We start from the raw sequence: 20,626 nt of genomic DNA, 5'->3' as shown, positions 1-20,626 counted from the left end.
TGTGTTTTTAGATTGACACTGAAATTAAATCCATTAGTACCTAGTTAACATCAAGACTGACAAACAGTAATGTTTTAAAGATAACAGGATCACTATTAAAATCATAAGCTGCATATCTCTCAGCCTTAGAACTGTCTTTGTGACTAATGTGTTTGTCATAGTTTTCACTTGTATTTGACCAACGGCGTTGTAAAAGCTGGTCATATTGGAGATGGCTGCAATACTGTGTATGCTTAAATATTAAGTATTAACAGTTGAATTGTTTTATTCTTTTCAACTGTATCTAACACAGGCTCAAAGTAATGAGGAGTCCACACATTGCACAATCTCAGCAGTAAAATGTATTTTCTCATGATTCTTCTTGTGCAGTAATTAATATCTCATTGCATTTTTGTAGATTTTATGATCATAAAAAGGAAAGCAATTGAAATAAATATAATGGTATCCATAGTACCTATTTTGTGTCCCAAATAATACAATGATTGTAAATATGGATAAATAATCATCTCACCAAACACACACTCTCTCTCTCTCTGTGCTCAGTCCTGACATTGACTCTTCTGTTTCCCTCCTTTTCTGAAGGTGGGAGTATTTCAGGAACTGTTTTGAACCCCAGCCTGGCCTTCAGTTCCCCTGCAGTGGACACATCTGGAGTATTGCTTCTACTGGCTCAGCTTGATCCAAGGTGAGGATTCTCATTCTCTCTCTCTCATTCTCTCTCTCTATCTCTCTGTTTATTTCTCAGGCTACAATTACATGTTCTAATCATTTTCTAATTTTCTTTCATTTCAGATTTATCAAGCAGATCAAACCCCAGCCTGGCCTTCAGTTCCCCTGCAGTGGACACATCTGGAGTATTGCTTCTTCTACTGGCTCAGCTTGATCCAAGTACCATATACCAGGAATCCAGCATAAATTGTGCGTGTTAAGATTCACACTAAATCTGCATACTGTTAATGTTCTTATGACAGAGAAGAGAGGTTTGATGCTTTTATTAAACAGCATTTTGAACTGTTTAAGAGTGAAGTGAAAACATAATTATCATTTCATTGTTCAATTGATACTCAGACCTATTGAGTGCTTTTACAATAGTGCCTTCTTGTGATGCAGGTGTTAAATGTTGTGTAAAAAGAAATGTGATATGTTGGATAATGTGGCCAACAAATAATCCATCAAAATTTGTGAGCACTAAATCTGCATACTGTTAATTCTGTGCACGTTTGAAATAAATTGAATGCAGATGACATTCTTTTTCGCAGTATTTTTTTCTTTAAAATTAAGTGATGATAACAAAGTTATTTTAAATACTGTAGACTCAGAATTGACAAGTTTATTTCAGTACAGTAAAGTTTCAGTTATTTTAAGTAAAATACAATTATAACAAGCAAGTTAATTCAAGAGCTGTGAACTCAAAATACCCATGTTTAGTTTAGTATAGTAAACTCATTATAAACAAGTTCTCGCAAGTACTGCACACTTATATTTAATAAGTTACATGTACTTACTTAATCAAGTTTACTTAACTCAGTTAGTTTAAGGCAATGAGTTTGCATATTTTTGTTTGAGTAAAGCCAACTGATTATATCTTACAGTGTGGGTACATTCACAAAAAGACCCTTGGGTGGCATTTTGGTGAGAGGTTTGCTTTAATGCTTATTGCATGTTAGTCTGCTAACACATTAAAGTGATATAGTGAACATGGTTAGCATTCATGTAGCTTACTTATTATCATATTGTCATGTCATGTTTCCACACTATTGTTAGCATTTAGCTACAAGCACTGCTGTTTTTAAAATGGGATACAGCCTCATAGTGCGGCTAGCATGGCTCTAGACTCCTACCCTAAGAGTGAGACATGACATCAGGATAAAATGTTCCTACAAAATACAAATTTGTAGGGCAACTTACCACATTGACAATTCCACAAAATGTGTCATGTCACATTCACATTACATGTTTCTTGCCAGACTTACAAGTTGGGGGAGTGGACGGGATGTAAGTGTGAAACCACTGGATATTTTTAAGAAGACCACAAGACAATTTTCAACTGTGTTTGTGATGACCTAAACAGTAATTTAAAGCCAAAATATAATGTTTATCTGACTCTAATCAAGTGTTTTTTGGACCTAAACCTAACCAGAGCACAAGTACAGCATTGTGACATGAGAAACATTTGAAATTGAACCCACTCAAACACTAAGTTGTAATTTATCAGTGGTTTTGCAGAAACATACTTTGCCAAACTTTGTGTCAAATCCCCTCCCCCCCACACACACACATTTTCTCCTTTGGCAAAAAAACTGAATAACAAATGGTCTGAAAATGTTGCACGAAGAGACTTAATGTATGCCAAAGATACAAGACCATGGGTCAAACTTTTGAGGAGTATTGCCTTAAATGTGGTCTCCGCAAGATGTTCACCCACACAAGCACCTGTGAAGAAGATGAACACAAAGGGGACGCGGGCACTATTAGTCTTAGTTACACTGACAAGAACAGGTTGAGATGGCAAACCTCAGCAGAAACTGGCCCGCCAATGAGGGTTTCTAAATGGGGATCCTGTGAGAACTGGTTGGCCAAATTTTTGGCAAAGTATAATTTATAAAATCAGAAATAGGCCTAGAAAGAGAGTAGGGTACATAAAACACAACCCCAGAAAAGTGATCATTTTCAGATTTAACATGAGAGAAAGAAAGTCACTTTGAAGCCTTGACACAAGGTTTTTCAAAGCCTCACAGAAGTTAAAGATGCAAGAGAGAGATCCAGAGCGATACGCTCACAGCTGAGAGAGGGGCTGACAGAGCTTTAAAAAAAACTGATTGATGGCCAGACATACGAAAGTCTGACAGCTTTCTACACCAGATACTAGAACTACAGTACATCACATCACAATGTAATTTTTCCTTCATGATAAGGGGATTTTTGAAGTTTCATTTCAGATTTAAAAGTTTTAACTCCTGAGAGGTAGGGTTGAATTACAGACATCTTACTACCTTATTAAAATGACAGATTCATTAAGAGTGACCTCAACTCATATGCCGGAAATAAGATAAATGCAGAGAGGTTTGGGTATACACACTATACTGTATATCAGTACTGTCTGGAAAAAATAATAGGCTACCATTATGCTGCTTTTTTCACCAAAATGAGTGGATCCACACACGTTTTTTAAACACAGGGTCAACCTGCTAAATATTGCCTGTTGCTGCCATTCCCACTTAGTGTGCTCTGAGGAATAACTGGTAGCTACAGGCATGGTTGAGGTGTGATTAATACTAATACCAATGTCTGTTCATCTGAAAACAACAATGGTCTTCTCAAGAGGTTGGCATAGATCCTTCTATAGCATCAGTTGTATCAGAATTTGGATGTACAAGTAAATGAAGGAAGACCAGTTTTGTCAAAAGTTTGATTTATCAGTGGGCTCCCTGGTGATGCCACCATTCTACTGTTGATCTGGTTGGTTGAAGTTAGCACTTGTTAGACAAGTAATAGGCAGATGGTTCGTCCAATCACCTGCCAAGTATTTTAAGTATTATTAAGTGCCTGCTCTCTTCCAAACAGTTTCCATTGGCAACTTCCCAGATGGTCTCCGTGTAACTAAGCATGTCAAGTTACCTCTTAAGCTAGATAGATAGATATCTTAAGATTTAAAACCTCTTTTGTTTAATAGAAACCAAGTGTTGACGAGACCCCAGTAAGTCAGTGTGCACCAGGCCATGACACAGACCAGCACACAACTCTTGTAATATTGTAAACAGTTGTTATTACACCGAAGATGTGTTCATTGGTGAGCTTTACAGGGATTGTAAGTCAACTGCCCGCTGGCTGTAGCTTTATATTAGGTTAGAAACATGAGCATGGTATCAACCCTCAACTAAGTCCCTGCAAGAAGGCAAATAACTCAAAGGACTCGTCTGGTTTTTCAAATGAGTTCAGGGCAAAGCTGACATTTTTTTTGTCCCTATGTCCTTAATTCAAAGTTAAAATGGTCAGGTTTAAAAACAAACAAAATCCTGTGGTGCTTTGACCTTGGGGGGTCTGAGACTAAATCTGAGTGTGGTGCTTTGTGGATCTTTTTTGGTATTCCGATTGAAATAGAAAGTTGCCTTGATCAGCTTACTCTTGACACATATACCAGTATAGTTTGACTTCTACATTGTTACTATTATCAATGTATTGGCTTAATTAATCTTGCCACATACATTAAGTTGAAAAGGCATTTTTTACTTCAGAAAAACTTTGTATAGTGGTGAAATGGCAATAGACAAAAAAAATGTGGGATCCTTGAAGTATATAAATGTCAATTTAAAAGATCATTTTTCCACCCTGAAAAAGTCGCAGTTTGTTGTAAAACTGTGAAAATGGTGAATTATAAAGACTGCATAGAGAAAAGTTGTGTTACTGAGATCGTCTCATTGAAAGGACGTCAATATCTGTAACTTAAACATTGTAGAGCTTGTCCTGTATATTAGCTTGCTCCAAGAAACTACAATTTCACAGGACTGCAGTCAATATGGCCAATTTTATTGTGATTTGTTAATACTTTTTTGGTTGGTGTTGGTGTCATGCGCATGTGAACTCACTTAGTGTTTTTGCACAAAATTGTATGATATTTTACTATCTTTATGACAAATAGCTACTTTATTGACTCGAAAAAATATCTTTTAATTCACAAACATCATGTGTATTACGCTTCCTTTTCAACATCTGGTCCCAACATTACCCACAATGCAATGTAGCCAATGAATGACATCACATCAGGCAATTTATCAGATTACATGCAGTTTCCTCTGGAGCCACAAAATGCTTAATAATACTTTTTTTTTTTTTTTTATACATGCAGTAGTATTCCTTAAGACCTTTAAACAAACTTTAATGTGTGGTGGTAACCTTTAATGGCCCAATTAGGTTTCCTTGGCATTGTTTAGATGTATTTTAATACACAAGCTACTTTATTTAAGGAGTACATGAGGAGTATATGTACACACTTTCGAGCTTTCTCTCAAACATTCAGGCTGCTTTTAAAGTTGTAGCTCAGCTCTTCCTCCTGAAACATTTGTTTAGCCAAAACTCAAGGCTGCAATGCTGCAAAGTCTGCTCTATTTGCAACAGGCAACAATAAGTTGGCAAATAGATTCTGCTTATATCCATAACACCGGCAAAACACCACCTCATCAGATTTTGCGGAAAAATATAATTTCAGGATGCTGAGAGCGGGCCGCCTCTCACTGAAGTGTGAGGCTAAAGCTTCCCTAACAATCATACCTTTTCCAATCCTCTGATGATACCTTTTCATACTCTCTGATGGTACTTCTGTGCTGTAATATAGTACCGGTCCATCCTCAGTGACGTACACAAAACAGAAGTACGTCACTGAATATAGGTCTGTAATCATACAAAGTGAAACCATCTCTCCAGTACCATGTGCAGTTGGGTGTTTGAAAGCCTCTATTTATAACCTCTATTTGCTCCTGACAAGAGTGATGGTTCAGTGCCGGCCCAAGCCTTTTGGGGGCCCTAAGCAGAATTTGATTTGGGTCCTTCCCCGGAAAATTCAGAATTTGGTAGATGTGATTTCCTGTATTCTGGTGCATTTTTGGGATGGCCAGCTGGAGAAGGGCAGTGCCTACATTTGTTAAGATTCATAGCCTTTTGCTTTAATTATTTATTCATTCATTCATTCATTCATTTATGTCACTTATTTAATTTATCAAATATATATATATAAAAAAAATAGCAGCCGCTTAGTTCGCTTATTCCTCGGCCGGCCCTGTGGTGGTTCTAGAAAGTTCTGTCACATGAACCCGTCTGCTTGTTCTGATTAATTCCAGTGTGGGTCTGCTTCTGAGTCTGAGGGTTGCAGAAGTCAGATCCCTCAAGCCAACTATGATGAGTCAGCAGACTGGCTCACTGGCTCTCTGAACCATCTCCGCTCCTCCAGGAAAATGCATCTCGGCCTCCTTCCATGTCCCCAGAAACAAATAAATTCCAATGACCATGAAGATGTTGACATGGCTGAGGAGGATTTCAAGCCTCACCTGGGCATAGAGTCGAACGACTGAGTTCTAGTTTGGCTCTACATTGGCTTTCATTTTGTTGTTTTGAATCTTGACGTTTCCAGAGGCAGCACTGAACCCAAGACTCATTTGCAACTACGCCACTACACCACTACGGTGCCACTTCGAGCGCTAATAAAAGCTATATAAATATAACTGTGATTTACTCTGATTCACCGCCATTATGCTATCAGCATTTAAATACCAGTGAATGGGTTAATGTCCTGTGGTCTGACGCAGGAATAGTTAATAGGAGGACAGGCAGCAGGTGGAGAGACATGCAGACTGATGAGCAGCAGCAGAGGAGCCGCTGTGCGCTGACAGTCAGGTCTGAGCCACGGAGAAATAACCAACGATTGCCATTACTAATCTGTCCCTGCAGCAGGCAAACTTCTTCCAATTTACAGGACAGAGACGGCTTTTTTTTCAATGCTTGGTTTCTCCATCTGGCTGTGCCGCTGACCGGGACGCCGGCGAGTAACATTTGCAGTCATTATCTGGGGTAAATGACTTTAGAAACTCTCATCGAAGTCAGAGGACAGAGAAAGCGGTTCCATGGGAAATGAATGTGACCGGGAAACAGAAACCCGAGCAGATCGAGCGACCCGCCAGCCTCTCGGTTCCATCTTCGGCAAGTAAACCTTTTGAATTCACATTTATTTGACGGAACATAATCTACAGATGAGTGCGCCGTATCCCCCGTGAGGTGTGCTCAGTGTGCGAGATGTTAAAAATGGCACACAAGCCGTTTTAGTCTTTGATGTGCAGAGGGAACTCCAGACTACCTTTTAAAAATCGTCTGTTTACTATTCCCTTCCATATTAATACTTGGGAATACTAACTAGGCATTACACGAGTCATCTTTTCCAAATAATTTGCAGCAAATGCACATTTCGGCATATCTTCAGCAAAGTGTGGCGCTCGCATTTGAACAAACGTACAACTTTTATGAAGAACGTTTTGCCTTTTGCTAGCAGTCCTCCCTCCAGATGCCTGTAACGTGACTGCGCAGGGTGGGAGCGACTGATGTGTGCGTTGCTACAAGTTTAGATAAAAAAAATAAAAATAAAAAACTCTATGGCAGTATGTCGTTTATAATGTATCTATATGTGAATGCCTCGTCGACAAGGAGTCCATGCTCATTTCCTAACGCTGCTTTGCTTTGCTATGCAAGACGTGGAATTGGACCGATAATGAAGCACACGTTAAACCTCTCGATGTGTGACTGCAGGCTGAGGGAACGTCGCGTTTATCGCTGTCTGCTATCAGTTGTGCTTTCAGGGGTTACAGCAGTTGTAGTATACAAACACACAAACACTAACTTTATATTTTGTCGACGCATCTTAGACGTCAATTTTGCCATTATTGCCAAACCATATTTTAACAGTCAGAGACCTTTTGATATTTCTCGTTATGTGTGTGACCGAACTGTGTTTGAAATTAGGCTAATTTCAAGTGTTTTCCAGGGAGCGTACATGTATGCTTTTTCTAGAAAATGGTCTTATGTTCCCCGGTCACATACAAATGGGGAACATAGGAACCTTTAGGTGAACAGCGGGGAACATAGGACCCTTTTTTTTAAAAAAAAAACAACGGTCCTATGTCCCCCGCTTTTCGTTAACGGGTCAAATAATATTAAGGGATTATTTTTTCCACCATAATTTCCATAACTGCTGCATTATGCGACATAGGTCTATGCCTTCGATGATTTAATTTAATTTGATTTAGTTAGGCCTATAATATCGTCAGTTTATTTTTAAAAAGTGTTCGGGACAATATCCACATGCTGGAGTTTGTCAACAGTGTTTGACACTCTAGTCAAAACTGCGTAGAGGGTCCGCCTCCTGTTCTGGCATTTTTCATGTTTTAAGACTAATAAACCCTAACCCTAATCCTTTGGGTGAACAGCGGGGAACATAGGACCCTTTTTCTAAAAAATGGTCTCATGTTCCCCGGTCACATACAAAGCGGGGAACATAGGACCCTTTGGGTGAACAGCGGGGAACATAGGACCCTTTTTTAAAAAAAGGGTCCTATGTTCCCCGGTTCCATACAAAGCGGGGAACATAGGACACTCTGGCTGTGGAGTTGGAGAGTGCTGCTGCATTATGACTGCTGCATTATGACTATTATTACCATTATTTTCTCTTTACAGAAGAAGACATTTGTACGCTGATTTCAGTTGACCCTTTTTTTAAAGGGGTTCACATTTAATTGGGTGTTGTGCTTAGGCTACAGGAAAACAAATGATTTCGGGCCTTTTTAACAGCCTTTCATATTGTTTGTGTAGGCTGCTATTAGAACATCACAGCATGTGTAGCATGCATAACATCTAACCAAGCTTCATCTATTCAGAAAGGGACATATTTCAGTTCACATACACGTAACGCCAGTCGTTATCTTTCCATGGACATCTTGAATTCCTATTTTTATGTAATGTTTTTTTATGCTGTTGGACTGCTTCTGTTGAAACATTCTATTTCTTTGGCTGAATATGAACCATCATTTGCTGCATAGTACTCAGCTGTCGCCCTGTTATTGCCTGGACACGTTTGCACCTTTTAATTTCTTCTGTCCCAGAGTCCTGCTCTGTGGGCAGATCCCATTCATGAAGCATTTGCTTTTCGAACTTGATACCAGCAACCTGAGCCTCAAGGGACTCAAGTCTGCAGCTTAAATTTGCTTGGAGTGTGTTCAATTTTCACACATCTCCCACTGTGTATTCACCCAGTGACTCACGGCTAAAATGATACAGTAAGCAGAGTTTTCCTGTGGCAAGAGGCTTTACCCAAAACACAGTAATCTCTGTAAGGCTTTCACTCCATCATGTTTATTTTCGATCATCTGGTGTGAAGTTCAGGGTGTTAAGCATGGACTTGATTTGTGCTTTGACAGTAAGTAAAGCTCGGGATCTAGCAGGTCCTTTGACAGAAAGCCTTCAATTATCTAGCCTTTAGGGTTGAATTAAAGTTGAGAGGTGTTAAATATAATCATTTTTGGACATATCTTTTATATATGTATAGTCTTTGCACTGCTTGGAATATTCCAGACCCAGGTTTTGTAACACAAAGTGCACCGAAAATAATTGGACAAATACATCTAAGCCTCATGTCATGACACAATTTATTGCAGGGATCCTGTTTGTTTTGGTCTTGCATATTTTATATCTGTTTTTTTTTTTACAAATGGCCTTCAGTCAGATACATCAAGTATAAAAATGAGTTCCTCAAAAATCTTAAATTTGGCTTTTGTAAACATGCAGATATGCAGATACACTGAGAAAAGTTCAGTTATTGGCAATCACTGAAGAATGACACAGAAGGGCATCCAGTTCAAACAGAGGCAGCACGGTGTCCACGGTATGTGCTTTACAAACTGGCCACATCGGACGCTTGCTTGGTGTGTCGCGGCTGCCTTGCTGATCTCCTGAGGGTTTGTGTTCACATAGGCCGTGTAGCTGCTGCAGCGTGGCTCCTGCCTGCCCTAGCTATTTACATGGAGTTAGACTTAGCTTATTATCAAAAAGATATGATGACGTGATTTTCCTATTCTCCTGTTTTTAAAGAGCGAGAAAGTGGGAGGGACAGAAAGAAAAAGAATGCACAGAAAAAAAAATGCTTTTCACCTGTTATGTGTATTCTCTTAATCATGTCTGTGACATACTCTACAGATCCAGACATTAAAACTGTAGTGAAATGCTGGTATGATGTCAATGTGAGTGTTGACAGGTCGTTTGCAGGTCTATTTTCGCTGGGAACAGCTAGAAATGGGTGAGAGTCAGAATCTCTAGATGAAGTGAGACAGCTGCCTGGCTTGACACGCAACTCATGCATCCATTGTGGCCGGTCTAATCTGTTAACATGGATGCCGAAATGAAAAGCTAGAGGTAATGACTGCGGTCAAGCCCACCTCCACTCCGAAAACCCCCCGGTCAAACTAGCCCCCAGGTATTTTGTGGTGCCTGTATGCAGTCCAAGAACAGAATTCAAAATTAAAGTTCTGACCTGTAAGCACAATTTGCAAGTTCTCATGAATTCATTCAGGCAGTCATTCTGTTAATTGATTGATGAATTAACTGAACGATTTGTTAATTAATTGAGCATTCAAGGAATTAAATAATTGATTATTTACTTAATGAATTTTGCCATCCTAATTCTGATCACATTGAAGCCTTGGAGCCTATCTGGAGCCTCTTAAGAGGAATTTCAAAATAAAAGCCCACTTAATAGTCAGATATTTTCAATATCTCCCTTAAATTCAGATTTACGTTAAAAGGAAACTCCCTGTTTCCACAGACTAACCCAGTTTAAAAGAAAAAGACAAGAAAGGAAAATGCAATGCTTGTTAAAAGTTCATTAGCTGCAAGTCAGCATGTCAAATCTGAGGTAACATTTAAGGCAGCATGGCATCGATGTCAACAAGTGCACCGTGTTTGATGTCTTGCGGTCAGGGTTTCCTCCAGGATTTTTTTCAACCGTGGGGGAGGTCTGCCCGAGTGGAAGAGGGGGGGTGACGACGACGACGACAACATGAATTTTGAAATGTGAAATTATGACTATTTCAAACTGAATGTTTTTCTAAATACATTATTTACTATAGGGTTTCCGGTACATGAATTGAAAATAATAATTGAAAATAGGATCTTGCAGTGTCACTAGGCCAAAACAACAAACACAACAACAACAAATTAAAGATACTAGTGCATTGCCCATAGGAAGCATGTATTCCTATAGAAAAGTGGGAGGTTCAGTAGCTTTTTCATGGATGGCAAAATGAGGTTGTGTTTAAAGGTGGGACGTCAGGGATATAATTGACTGTTTCTGACTACTTTTGATTATATATTGATTTCATATTAAGAACTATTTACCTTGTCTTGTTTGGTGTCATTATTTTCAGCACAACCTCACATATGTGACTGTACAGTTATTTTTTTTATTTTGACATATTATATTAACACTATGGACCTAAAATCACAAAATAACATAAAATCAGAGTAGGAAAAAGTTATTTTTTACTGTGAAAATCACAAACAGTTTAATGAACCAATTGCATTAGTTATAATGCAAATATAAATTGTTGTTTGCTAAATTTTTGCATAAGTTTTTAAAATTTACAAAGTTATATGTAACTATTTACATTTAAATGCAGGCAATGCCTCAGGCTCCTCAGCTCATTCCTGTCTGCTCCACATTCAGCCGTCTCCTACTTGTTCTGACTCACAACACAAAAAACAACTACACTACACACTAAACACACCACACCAAACACTATATAACATACTAACTATACACTCCAAACATGCTATATGTCACAAATCTCTCAACTCTCAAAACTCGCTCTCTCTGTTGCTGTCTGCATCACCGCCTACGTCCCTCAAACAACTTCCTGTTCCTCAACAACCAAACTTGCTGCTTGGACACTTTCATGACAAAGCCCGTTTTTACCGTTTTTTCCTGCACCAGACACAAAGCAAGCGTGACGGCAATGTGCGCGAAAGAGCGTGGCGGACATTATTTACCCCAATTCCGGTTTTGGATGTGCTCGCGAATTTGTAAAGCATTTATGAAATAATTTATTGACGTGTCATTGCAGTCCAACAAATGCGAAGTCGCACACCCTTGAAACACACAGCAGCCATGTTGTAAGTCTCCGGTCAGTGTGATCCTGATCCGCAGAGATATTTGATAAACACACACACACACACACACACACACACACACACACACACACACACACACACACACACACACACAGACAGACAGAGATTCCTTGCTTTTATAGAGAGATAAGTTAAATAACTAAACTAGTCTATACTGAACACAGTCAAATAAACATCTCTTCCTGCATAGAATGTGTACAAAAGAAAAAGTCAAGAACATTGAGCCTCTCCTTTATGTAAGGTTACCTGACTCTCTCCCTCTGGAACCTTTCTCTTCTTTTGAAAATAGTTTAATATACTCCTCTGAAAATGTAACCAGAAAAGAGTCATGGCAGAAAATTACCTGGGCATTACCTAAGCTAACATTATGTCGTGCTGTTCAAAACGTGTATCTAAAACGTAACGGGTTTCCTCTATCAATAGAAAATTAAGTTTTACAGTTAAAAATTAATCTACAACAAAATAATCTCTCTTTCTACTGTATAACCAAAGACTCGACATGCTTTATTAGGCCTAAAGTAATCTCTCTTTAACAAGTGTCAATGATACAAAAATAAAATAAAAATAAGAATCTCTCTGAAATAATGAAATAATGCGTATCCTGTATCAACCAATCAATAATACATTTATCCTAACTCAGGATTTTTTCTGTAGCCTAATCCATCTATACATTAGGGTCATTTTCACTGGTTTGAACAAAACTGTATCAAATGTAACCTAGCTTAGGTACCTTTCTTTCACCCTTTTCTCTCCCTCCATGTCGGACTGTTGTCTCTACTCTCGAAGTCTTTAGCACGCCGCAGCTAGACAAGCAGGTGGTGACTCTGGTGTTCCGGTGTTGTTTTTTCAAAATAAGGGTTGGCTATTTGCAGTGAGGCGTCACATTTCACGAAAAAAGCCATGTTTTGTGCCAAAATCACATTTCATACAATAATTTACATTATTATAAACAAAAAACAACATAAAAACAAGGTAAAAAAACAACAACAACAACAACAAAAAAACATTATTCTGAAGGTGTGGCGGCTTTTATTTGGCCGTGGCAGTGCGCCACAATCTACAGTGCATGTAGAGGAAACCTTGGTCTTGACCCCGAGTGTGTCAATCTCAGTCAATGCCGGCACATTGTAAGCATCTATATCCATACATGTTTAACATACGATCCCTCCGTTTTTATGTATTGACTTTGTTTGGTTGCAGTTAGGTGTTGTGTTCTGCCACTGAATATACTTTTTCTTTTGGAATACTGCCTGTCTACCACAAGGCGTTATTGGTGCTGGCCAATGTAACAGAAAGTACAGTGGTTGCACGTCGGTCAAGGCTTACTGGACTTGAATATTTCGACCAATATGTTTAAAGTGGTTTAAAACACTGTGGTATTGTTCTCTCTCCTGGTCGTCTACTCACGCTCAGATTCACATTGAGATTCAGACCACTTTATTTATCCCAAATGGACAATTCAGTTGTAGCTTTCAAGACGTCAAACATAAAAAAACATAAAAATCATTACAACAATCATTCAGTCATTCAGAAAACAATTTAAGAGGCACATGGGTACGCATAAATAAATAAATAAATAAATAAATGAAATGAGGTTAAATTCTTCTAAGATTAGTGGGGTCTGTGTTTTGGAGTTTAATGGCAGATGGAATAAAAGACTTTGCGTATCGATTTGATTTGCTCTTGGGCACATTATAGTGTCGACCAGAGGGCAACAATAAAAACCTGGTCGACATAATGTGGTCCGGTTGGCTGATTATTATTTCTGCTTTCTCAGCTACTTGTTTTTCCCAGATGGTTCCCAAATTCCTCTGCTGAATTCCAGTAATCTTGGAACATACTAAAACAATAGTGTTTAAGCTGTTCTTCTCCTTCACAGACAACCCGTTGAAAATACCTTTGTTCTGTTAAAAAGAGACCTTTAGAGAATATGTGTAAATGTCAGAAGTCAAATGGAGACCCTTCTGTTCCCGCCCTTAATTCCTAGCTGGGATTCATGGACTTGAATAGGATTTTTTTTCCAGTCATGTTTCTTCAAAGCAATTTAGAGTAACATGCACTGACCCCTAAGAAACCATTTGTTCAGCCTTGACTTGATGTTGAAGGAGGCCCTGTTTGCTTAGAATAACAGTTTGACTTCTGACATTTACACATATTCTCTGAATCCACCAAAGTGATTTTTTAATATTACAGATTTTCAGTGGTATAAGTGAAAACCCTTAATCTTTAATGTAACATTATCTCAAAGACTTCCTTCAGGTTTAATGTATCTGGGCATCAGGCTTACCTCAGGTCTTAAAAATATGATGACAGAAAACCTCTCCCTATACTGAAACTCGAGAGCACTTTATGAAACTGGTCTAGATTAGGGTTATCTCTGTTGGGTAAAATTAACATCCTCAAAATGATAACTCTTCCACAGATCAACTATATTACATATTGCCTCTGGGTTTCCCTCCCCATTACTAAAAAAGGTTCAATAAGGCTGTAGACACTTTTCTATGTGCAGGCAAAAGGTCTCTTTTTAACAGAACAAAGGGATTTGCCACTAAGGAGGATGGAGGTCTGAGTCTACCAAAAGTGGACTGGTACCACTACACCTTTTTCCTTAGTCAGCTGTCTGATATTATTTTTTTTTAGGAGATAAAACTTCAGGTTGGGTCCCTATTGAGGAGGAACTTACTGAACCTTTCCCACTACAGGCTTTCATATTACAAACGGGGGGGAAAATCCCATTGAAAACCCATTGCTAGAGTTTGCGAGGGAAACTTGGATAGTGTCACACCAGGTTGCAGGGCTGAAGCCCTCTTTTACTAAGAGAAGAAGTCTTTGGCATGATAAGCTATTCAAAGTTGGTAAAAACTATTTATCTATTGGAAGTCATGGGTGGAGGCAGGAATTGTCTTTATTGATGGATTTTTGGAGGGCGATGTTTTTATGTCTTTTGAACAGGTAAAGTAAAAAATTCCAAAAAAGGACTTCTGGAATTATCTTCAATTAAGAAACCGTATATTGTCTACAAAAAGGGAAACGTCCACTTATATCTCAAACAGCGATACAGGAACTCTTTCTAGGTGGCCAGTTGGTTAAGGGGGGCATCTAGATTTTACAGTCAGATTCTGTCAGTTATGAGATGATCTCACCCACCAAAACTTGACGGTCCCAGGAGAGCTTGGGAGGAGGATATTGGAGGGGGGATAGCTATGGAGATATGAGAGGAAATTGTTGGGTCCTGGTATAAGACATCAAGGGAAATCCAGCAAAGGTTAATTACATATAGGGTTATGAATAGAAGCTATTGGACTCCCTGTAAGATGGCACAATTGAAAATACAGGACTCAGATATATGCTGGAGATATGACAGGAGCAGAGGCACACTCATACATATGCGATATGAGCAGTGTTGGGGAGTAACGAATTACATGTAACGACGTTACGTAATTTAATTACAAAATGTACATAATTGTAATCCGTTACATTACTGGGAGAAAATATGTAATTAAATTACAGTTGCTTTTGGAAATTTCAATGATTATGACTTAAGTTACATTTGAAAAATCGCCGCCAAAGCTCGGATTTATCAAATAGTTTTTCGCCCCCCTGGATTCATGTTTGTTTTTAGTTTTTTTCATATCAACATCCTCCTTCCAAAACTGACGCTTGTGATTGGCTCTCTCTGGTCATGTGCCATTCGACTCAACCGACAAACCGCACGGCGGCAGTCAGACTCAGCAGCAACAGTGTTGGCGGCGCACAAGATGTTCCTGGGCTGGAAATACAAAAACACTTTATACAGACAGAAGCCAGGCTTCCCTGTATTACAGAGGTGGCTCTCCCGGCTAGATCACCATGGTAACTTATGCTTAGCTCATAACCTGGTCCCGACCAGGTTATGTTCAGAGTTTAATCATAAAATCGGTTATAAAAGCGCCGCTATTTCACTATTCAACTCATTTACAGCTGACGTCACCTTTACTTTGAAAGTCCAGTGGAGCTGGATCAGAACATTTGTACGGAGGGAGAGATCGCGCTGATCCGCTGCTGTTGACTTTCTCTCTGAGCGTCTCTACAGATGTTCAGCTGAGGGGATACGCTGCTCAGCTGATGATCCGACTCGCGTCAGAAGGTCATTTATTTACTTTTATATACAGTCACCACTGAAAGAAGTTGTGCGCTCGCAGCAGGACAGATAATTTAACTTAATGTCGTGGCGATGAATACATTTATTGTTTCGCCTGTTATGTGTTGCCCAAACGCAGTAAATCTTGAGTAGGTCTACTCTATTTTCTCACATTTAAAAAGGTCTTTGTACAGAGACAACATGAGATTTGCTTGTAGCTACAGCACCTAAAAAACCCACTGTAACCTATTTTCATACGCACACCCAGCCTCGCTTTCAATAAAACACACACTGGCATTTTATAATTGCGATCAGTGAAATATATGAAAACAATATAAAACACAGTTTAACACAACAGTTGTTGTTGCTCTAAAGCTTCATATTTAAAAGCAGCTCAATGTAGAGCTGTCAGAAATTAAAATCAGCCTCCTCTTGTCATATTTGCAGCAACACTGTTGCTTCAGGCTGTGATCAGGCTTTTTTGTATCGCTCATACTCTCTCCATTAAAACAACCTGCTCCTCTTGGCTGAAATCAGCCTGTTGTCGCTCCACTTAGTGAGGAAGTGAGCCTCCTTCGCAGTACAGGCCTAAGGTCAGACTCATAATATATGGTTAAACCTTTGAACTGAAAGGTTTATCACACTATAGGTCTTAAAATGTGAAAATGGTTAACAGTTAAGAGATTTCATTCAAAATTAAGAAAAGTAATCAAAATGTAATCAAATGTAATTAGTTACATTACTTTGAGAAAGTAATTGAAATAGTTACACTACTATTACATTTTCAACAGGGTAACTTGTAATTGTAACCAACTACATTTCCAAAGTAATCTTCCCAACACTGGATATGAGTGCCAGATGACATGGAACTTAAGGGAAAATGTAATAACGTTTTAAGTAATGTACTCAGGACAGAGTTACTACAGAGCCCTGCACTCTGCATATTAACAAGGGGGGATCTATGAGCTCAACAGACTCTATGGTGCAGACTGGCCCTTTCCACAGGTTGTAGGATTGTACTAAGACACTGGAAAACAAAAAACATTATCCCATTTAATGAATGGCAAACAGAGATGACCAAGATAGCCAATTATGAACAGCTGATTTTTAAAGTGAACAAACAGATGTGTTTTGGAAAAGTTTGGGATCCTACATGAACACAGTGCTGAGTGACTAACTAGGATGAAGGGAACGCTGTCATAATACTGTATGAGTGATTGAGTTGGGGGGGCTTATGATTGGGATACCTTTTAATGAAAAGAACAAACAAACACCTGGATTAAAACTAGGCTGACTTTATGGAAAGCTGGTGCAAATGGCTTGTTGCAAGATCGATTTAATGTTGAATTTTTTTAAATGGACAGAATTTTGGTTTGAATCATCAGAAACGAAAAAAACAGAGCATTATCATGTGTTTGTCTTTGTGGTCTAAAGTTTATATCAGCATGTTACAAAAAGGAAAGGGACATCCAATAAAAGTACAATAAATAAACGTCAAATGAAATGTTACATTCAAGGCAAGAAAGTTTAAAATGAGAATTTACCTTTACTGATGAATGTGAGTTTTTCAAGGGCAAGTGAGTTTGACAGTCAGGCAAGCCACACCTGTATACTTGGTTTGGAAAAAAGTGTTAGCTATGGTGTGTTTGGCTTGTAATTGGCTTTAAACAGTCATTCTTTCTTAGTTGACAGTTTTCAGGAAAGATTCCGAGAAGAAAATGCTTGGGGCATATGAAAGATTTTACACCTGTGACATGATAAAAAATATCCGGAACCTCCATCCAGAAAGTCAGGATAAATGGGCATTTCCATAGGCAATGAAGAGAATAACGTTTGTCCTGCATTTAACACATTGGGGTGAAATGTTTTTCAGCAAAGTTGGTGTTATATATGTTCTCAATAACCACTTAAATTTGATTAATTTGAAATGTGTTTATGGATTGTAGTTTGGCTTTAAGGCAGATCTTCTGCCATTCTTTCACTGAGATATCACTGTTTAAGTCCTCACTCCACACCACTCCTTTGTTTTCTGTGGAGATTTGGGAATCGTCCACAATTATTTGGTAAAAATGAAATCAGGCTCCTCTTAGAGTGGTGGTTTACTATTTCTTCCAAAGAGATGAGAGAAGGTATGGATACAGATTTCTGTGTCTTAAATGTGAAACCTTTGATCTGTATAACTATTTTTCCAGATTGGAGAAAAATGGGGATGGGGGAAATTATGGAGTTTCAACTCTATGTTTATGTACCTCATACCATACCTGTATTGTATATAAGGGATTCTCTGGATGTTTTTTAAGTTACAAATATGAGTTCAGATGCAGAGGTGATGTATTATATCTTTCATTGCTTACCCAGGATAATGGTGTTCCTGGTGGAAACCAGTAGGAGGCAGTAGAAAGTTGGGCCGCCCAATATAACCATTGAAGGTTTGGAAGTCTCAGACCTCCTCTTTCATAGGGGAGATAAAGCAAATATAAGCAAAGCCTAGCCCTTCTATTATTTCAGATAAACTTACAAAACCTACTTTTCATTCTTGAGGACTGAGATGAATTGACTGAAATAGGTAAAGAAATGTTGGGAGAACATTCATCTTGAGAATATTTATACAGCCTATCATGGAAGTTGGTATGACCATCTATTAATTAATTCTGGAATTCTGTGGATCACAGGATCATAATTCGCAGCTACTAGATTATCAATTTTAGTGGTAATTTTTATGCCCAGGTAAGTGCAGTTATCTGAAACGACTTCTGAATGGTGTTGGAATAGGTGGATTTAGTCTGTCTGAGGGCTTAAGGAATGAGATAGCAGATTTGGATGTATTCATTTTATAACCTGATAGATTGCCGAATGTATTGATAGTGTCAAGGAGAGTGAGTAATGACTTCTCCAAAAGGGATAAAACACAACGATATATTCTGCAAACAGTCTAATTTTATTCTCCATATTATTTACATTTATACCAATAATATTTTGTTTGCTTCTAATGGCAGTTGCCAATTGCTCTATTGCAGGCACAAACAAGAGTGGGAAAAGGGGGCAGCTTTGGCGCGTGCCCATGACAACGTTAAATCCTTTTGATATTACATTAGCCTACTAGTTGCCACTGAAGCTGCCAAGTTGTTATATAATATTTTAATCCAAGTGGAGAAGTAATTGTCAATACCAAGATGAGAAAGCACTTCGTGGCGATAGCAATGTTCAACCTGATTGAAGGCTTTTTCTGAATTCAGAGACAGTATCTGCCTCAGTCAGATTAACCCTTCTGAGGCTTTATTAGTGGATTTCATATTGAACCTTGCTTTCAAAACCGCACATTTCTTTGTGCCTCACTGCTATTATTTGTATCTATTTCCAATTCAAGCTCCTTTATATAACTTTCAAGTTCTAGCAACTGTAAACATTGTTTATTTGATTAGTCTATATTGTAGCCTACCATTTGGCCATGAATTTAGGCTTTATAGGCCTCCCATCTTACTGATGCAGACCTTTTAATAGCAGTCATCTATGTTGGAACCAACATATTCCAGAAGTACTTGAGCATAATTAAAGCATAGTCAGATATTAGGATCCTCTTAAAGATAAAATTTTAACTTTAGAAACAATTGTACTGGAAATAAGAACACAATCTATAAGACTGTAGGTATGGTGTCTAGTAGAATGACATGAATTTTCTCTCTTTGTGGGGTCCAAATATTTTTTAAGTTTAATTTAAGCATTGATGTATAATCTTCCTGCTTCTTGGATCAAAAATATCTGAACCAGCATTTTTTAAATAATAAACTAAAGTTAAGGCAATGTTGGGGCTCTATGGGTCCAGAAGGTCAGAGCTCTAAATCCTGCTGCTCAGGTAGACACCATAACCAGAAGTCAAAACTAGAATATTTACAATGATGGATTAATTCCTTAGATACAACCTTACACTCTTGCACTGACTGCTGTTGATATCGACTTGTTCAACATAACTTTTACAGAAGGAACAAGCAGCAAGGGCATGCCAAATTTCAGATCACTACAAATGGGATTAAATAGAGGATGATGCGTAATGGTTATCAGACAATCAAATCCCATCCTGTCCCTCTTTAAAGGTATAAAAAGATAAGTGACATGCATGTCAAATATGACAAACCCCTGTGGTCACATGCCTGAGGGCTTTTCTCGGCAGAAGCAGCAGAAGCATAATTAGACCCCAGTGGAGTGTGAAAGTCGTGTTTTGTATTCAGTAAGTCAATCATATTTTAACCAAAACACTCCTGTTGGAGCATGAACATGTATTCCCCTCAACTTTTCATTATTACCAGAGCTGCTCAGATAATTGGAAAATTCACCAAGCAGTCACATGTTTGCGTTGTAAAATTGAAATTCAGTTTTTTAAAAAGGGTCATATTTAGTGTCTTTCATTGCCTGAACAATGTTAAATTGTTCTCCTATCATTGGTATCATGCTTGGTATTGGTATCATGAATAGTGTAATTTATTGGCCCCAGAGGAAAAATGCATATATGTAGCACATGTTGTTTGACTCCTCCAAGCAATTCCCCCATATGCTGTATTAAATGTTTAGCATCGATGTATAGAATCATAATATGTATAGATATTAATTCCGGTCAGATGGCTCCTCAGTTTTACTTAAATCTCATGATGGCATATGAACTAATGGGAAGAAGCCCGTGAGAGCTGTGAAGTGGGCCAAAGGTCAGACTCCGGTGTTATATCATAAATTAGTCTTTTTTTAAAGCTCATAATGAGTCCCTGTTGGAATTGCAAAGATACATATATAATACAG

The 20,626-nt window shown here is 38.4% G+C and overlaps 1 protein-coding gene across 2 annotated transcripts in view; it reads left to right on the top strand.

The window, feature by feature from the left end:
• Positions 1–6,153: 6,153 nt before the first annotated feature.
• Positions 6,154–20,626, top strand: part of sntg2 (syntrophin, gamma 2) — a 106,517-nt gene continuing 92,044 nt past the window's right edge. For both annotated transcript variants that reach the window (XM_030443549.1, XM_030443548.1), the window contains exon 1: positions 6,154–6,690. In XM_030443549.1, the coding sequence (XP_030299409.1) occupies positions 6,622–6,690 (69 nt within the window). In that variant the 5' untranslated portion in view covers positions 6,154–6,621. The remainder of the gene's footprint in view (positions 6,691–20,626) is intronic.

Source organism: Sparus aurata, chromosome 16 (genome assembly GCF_900880675.1).
Source record: "Sparus aurata chromosome 16, fSpaAur1.1, whole genome shotgun sequence".
Classification (NCBI taxonomy): domain Eukaryota; kingdom Metazoa; phylum Chordata; class Actinopteri; order Spariformes; family Sparidae; genus Sparus; species Sparus aurata.
The sequence above is the reverse complement of the archived record's forward strand: the minus strand, read 5'-3'. Positions and strand labels throughout refer to the sequence as shown.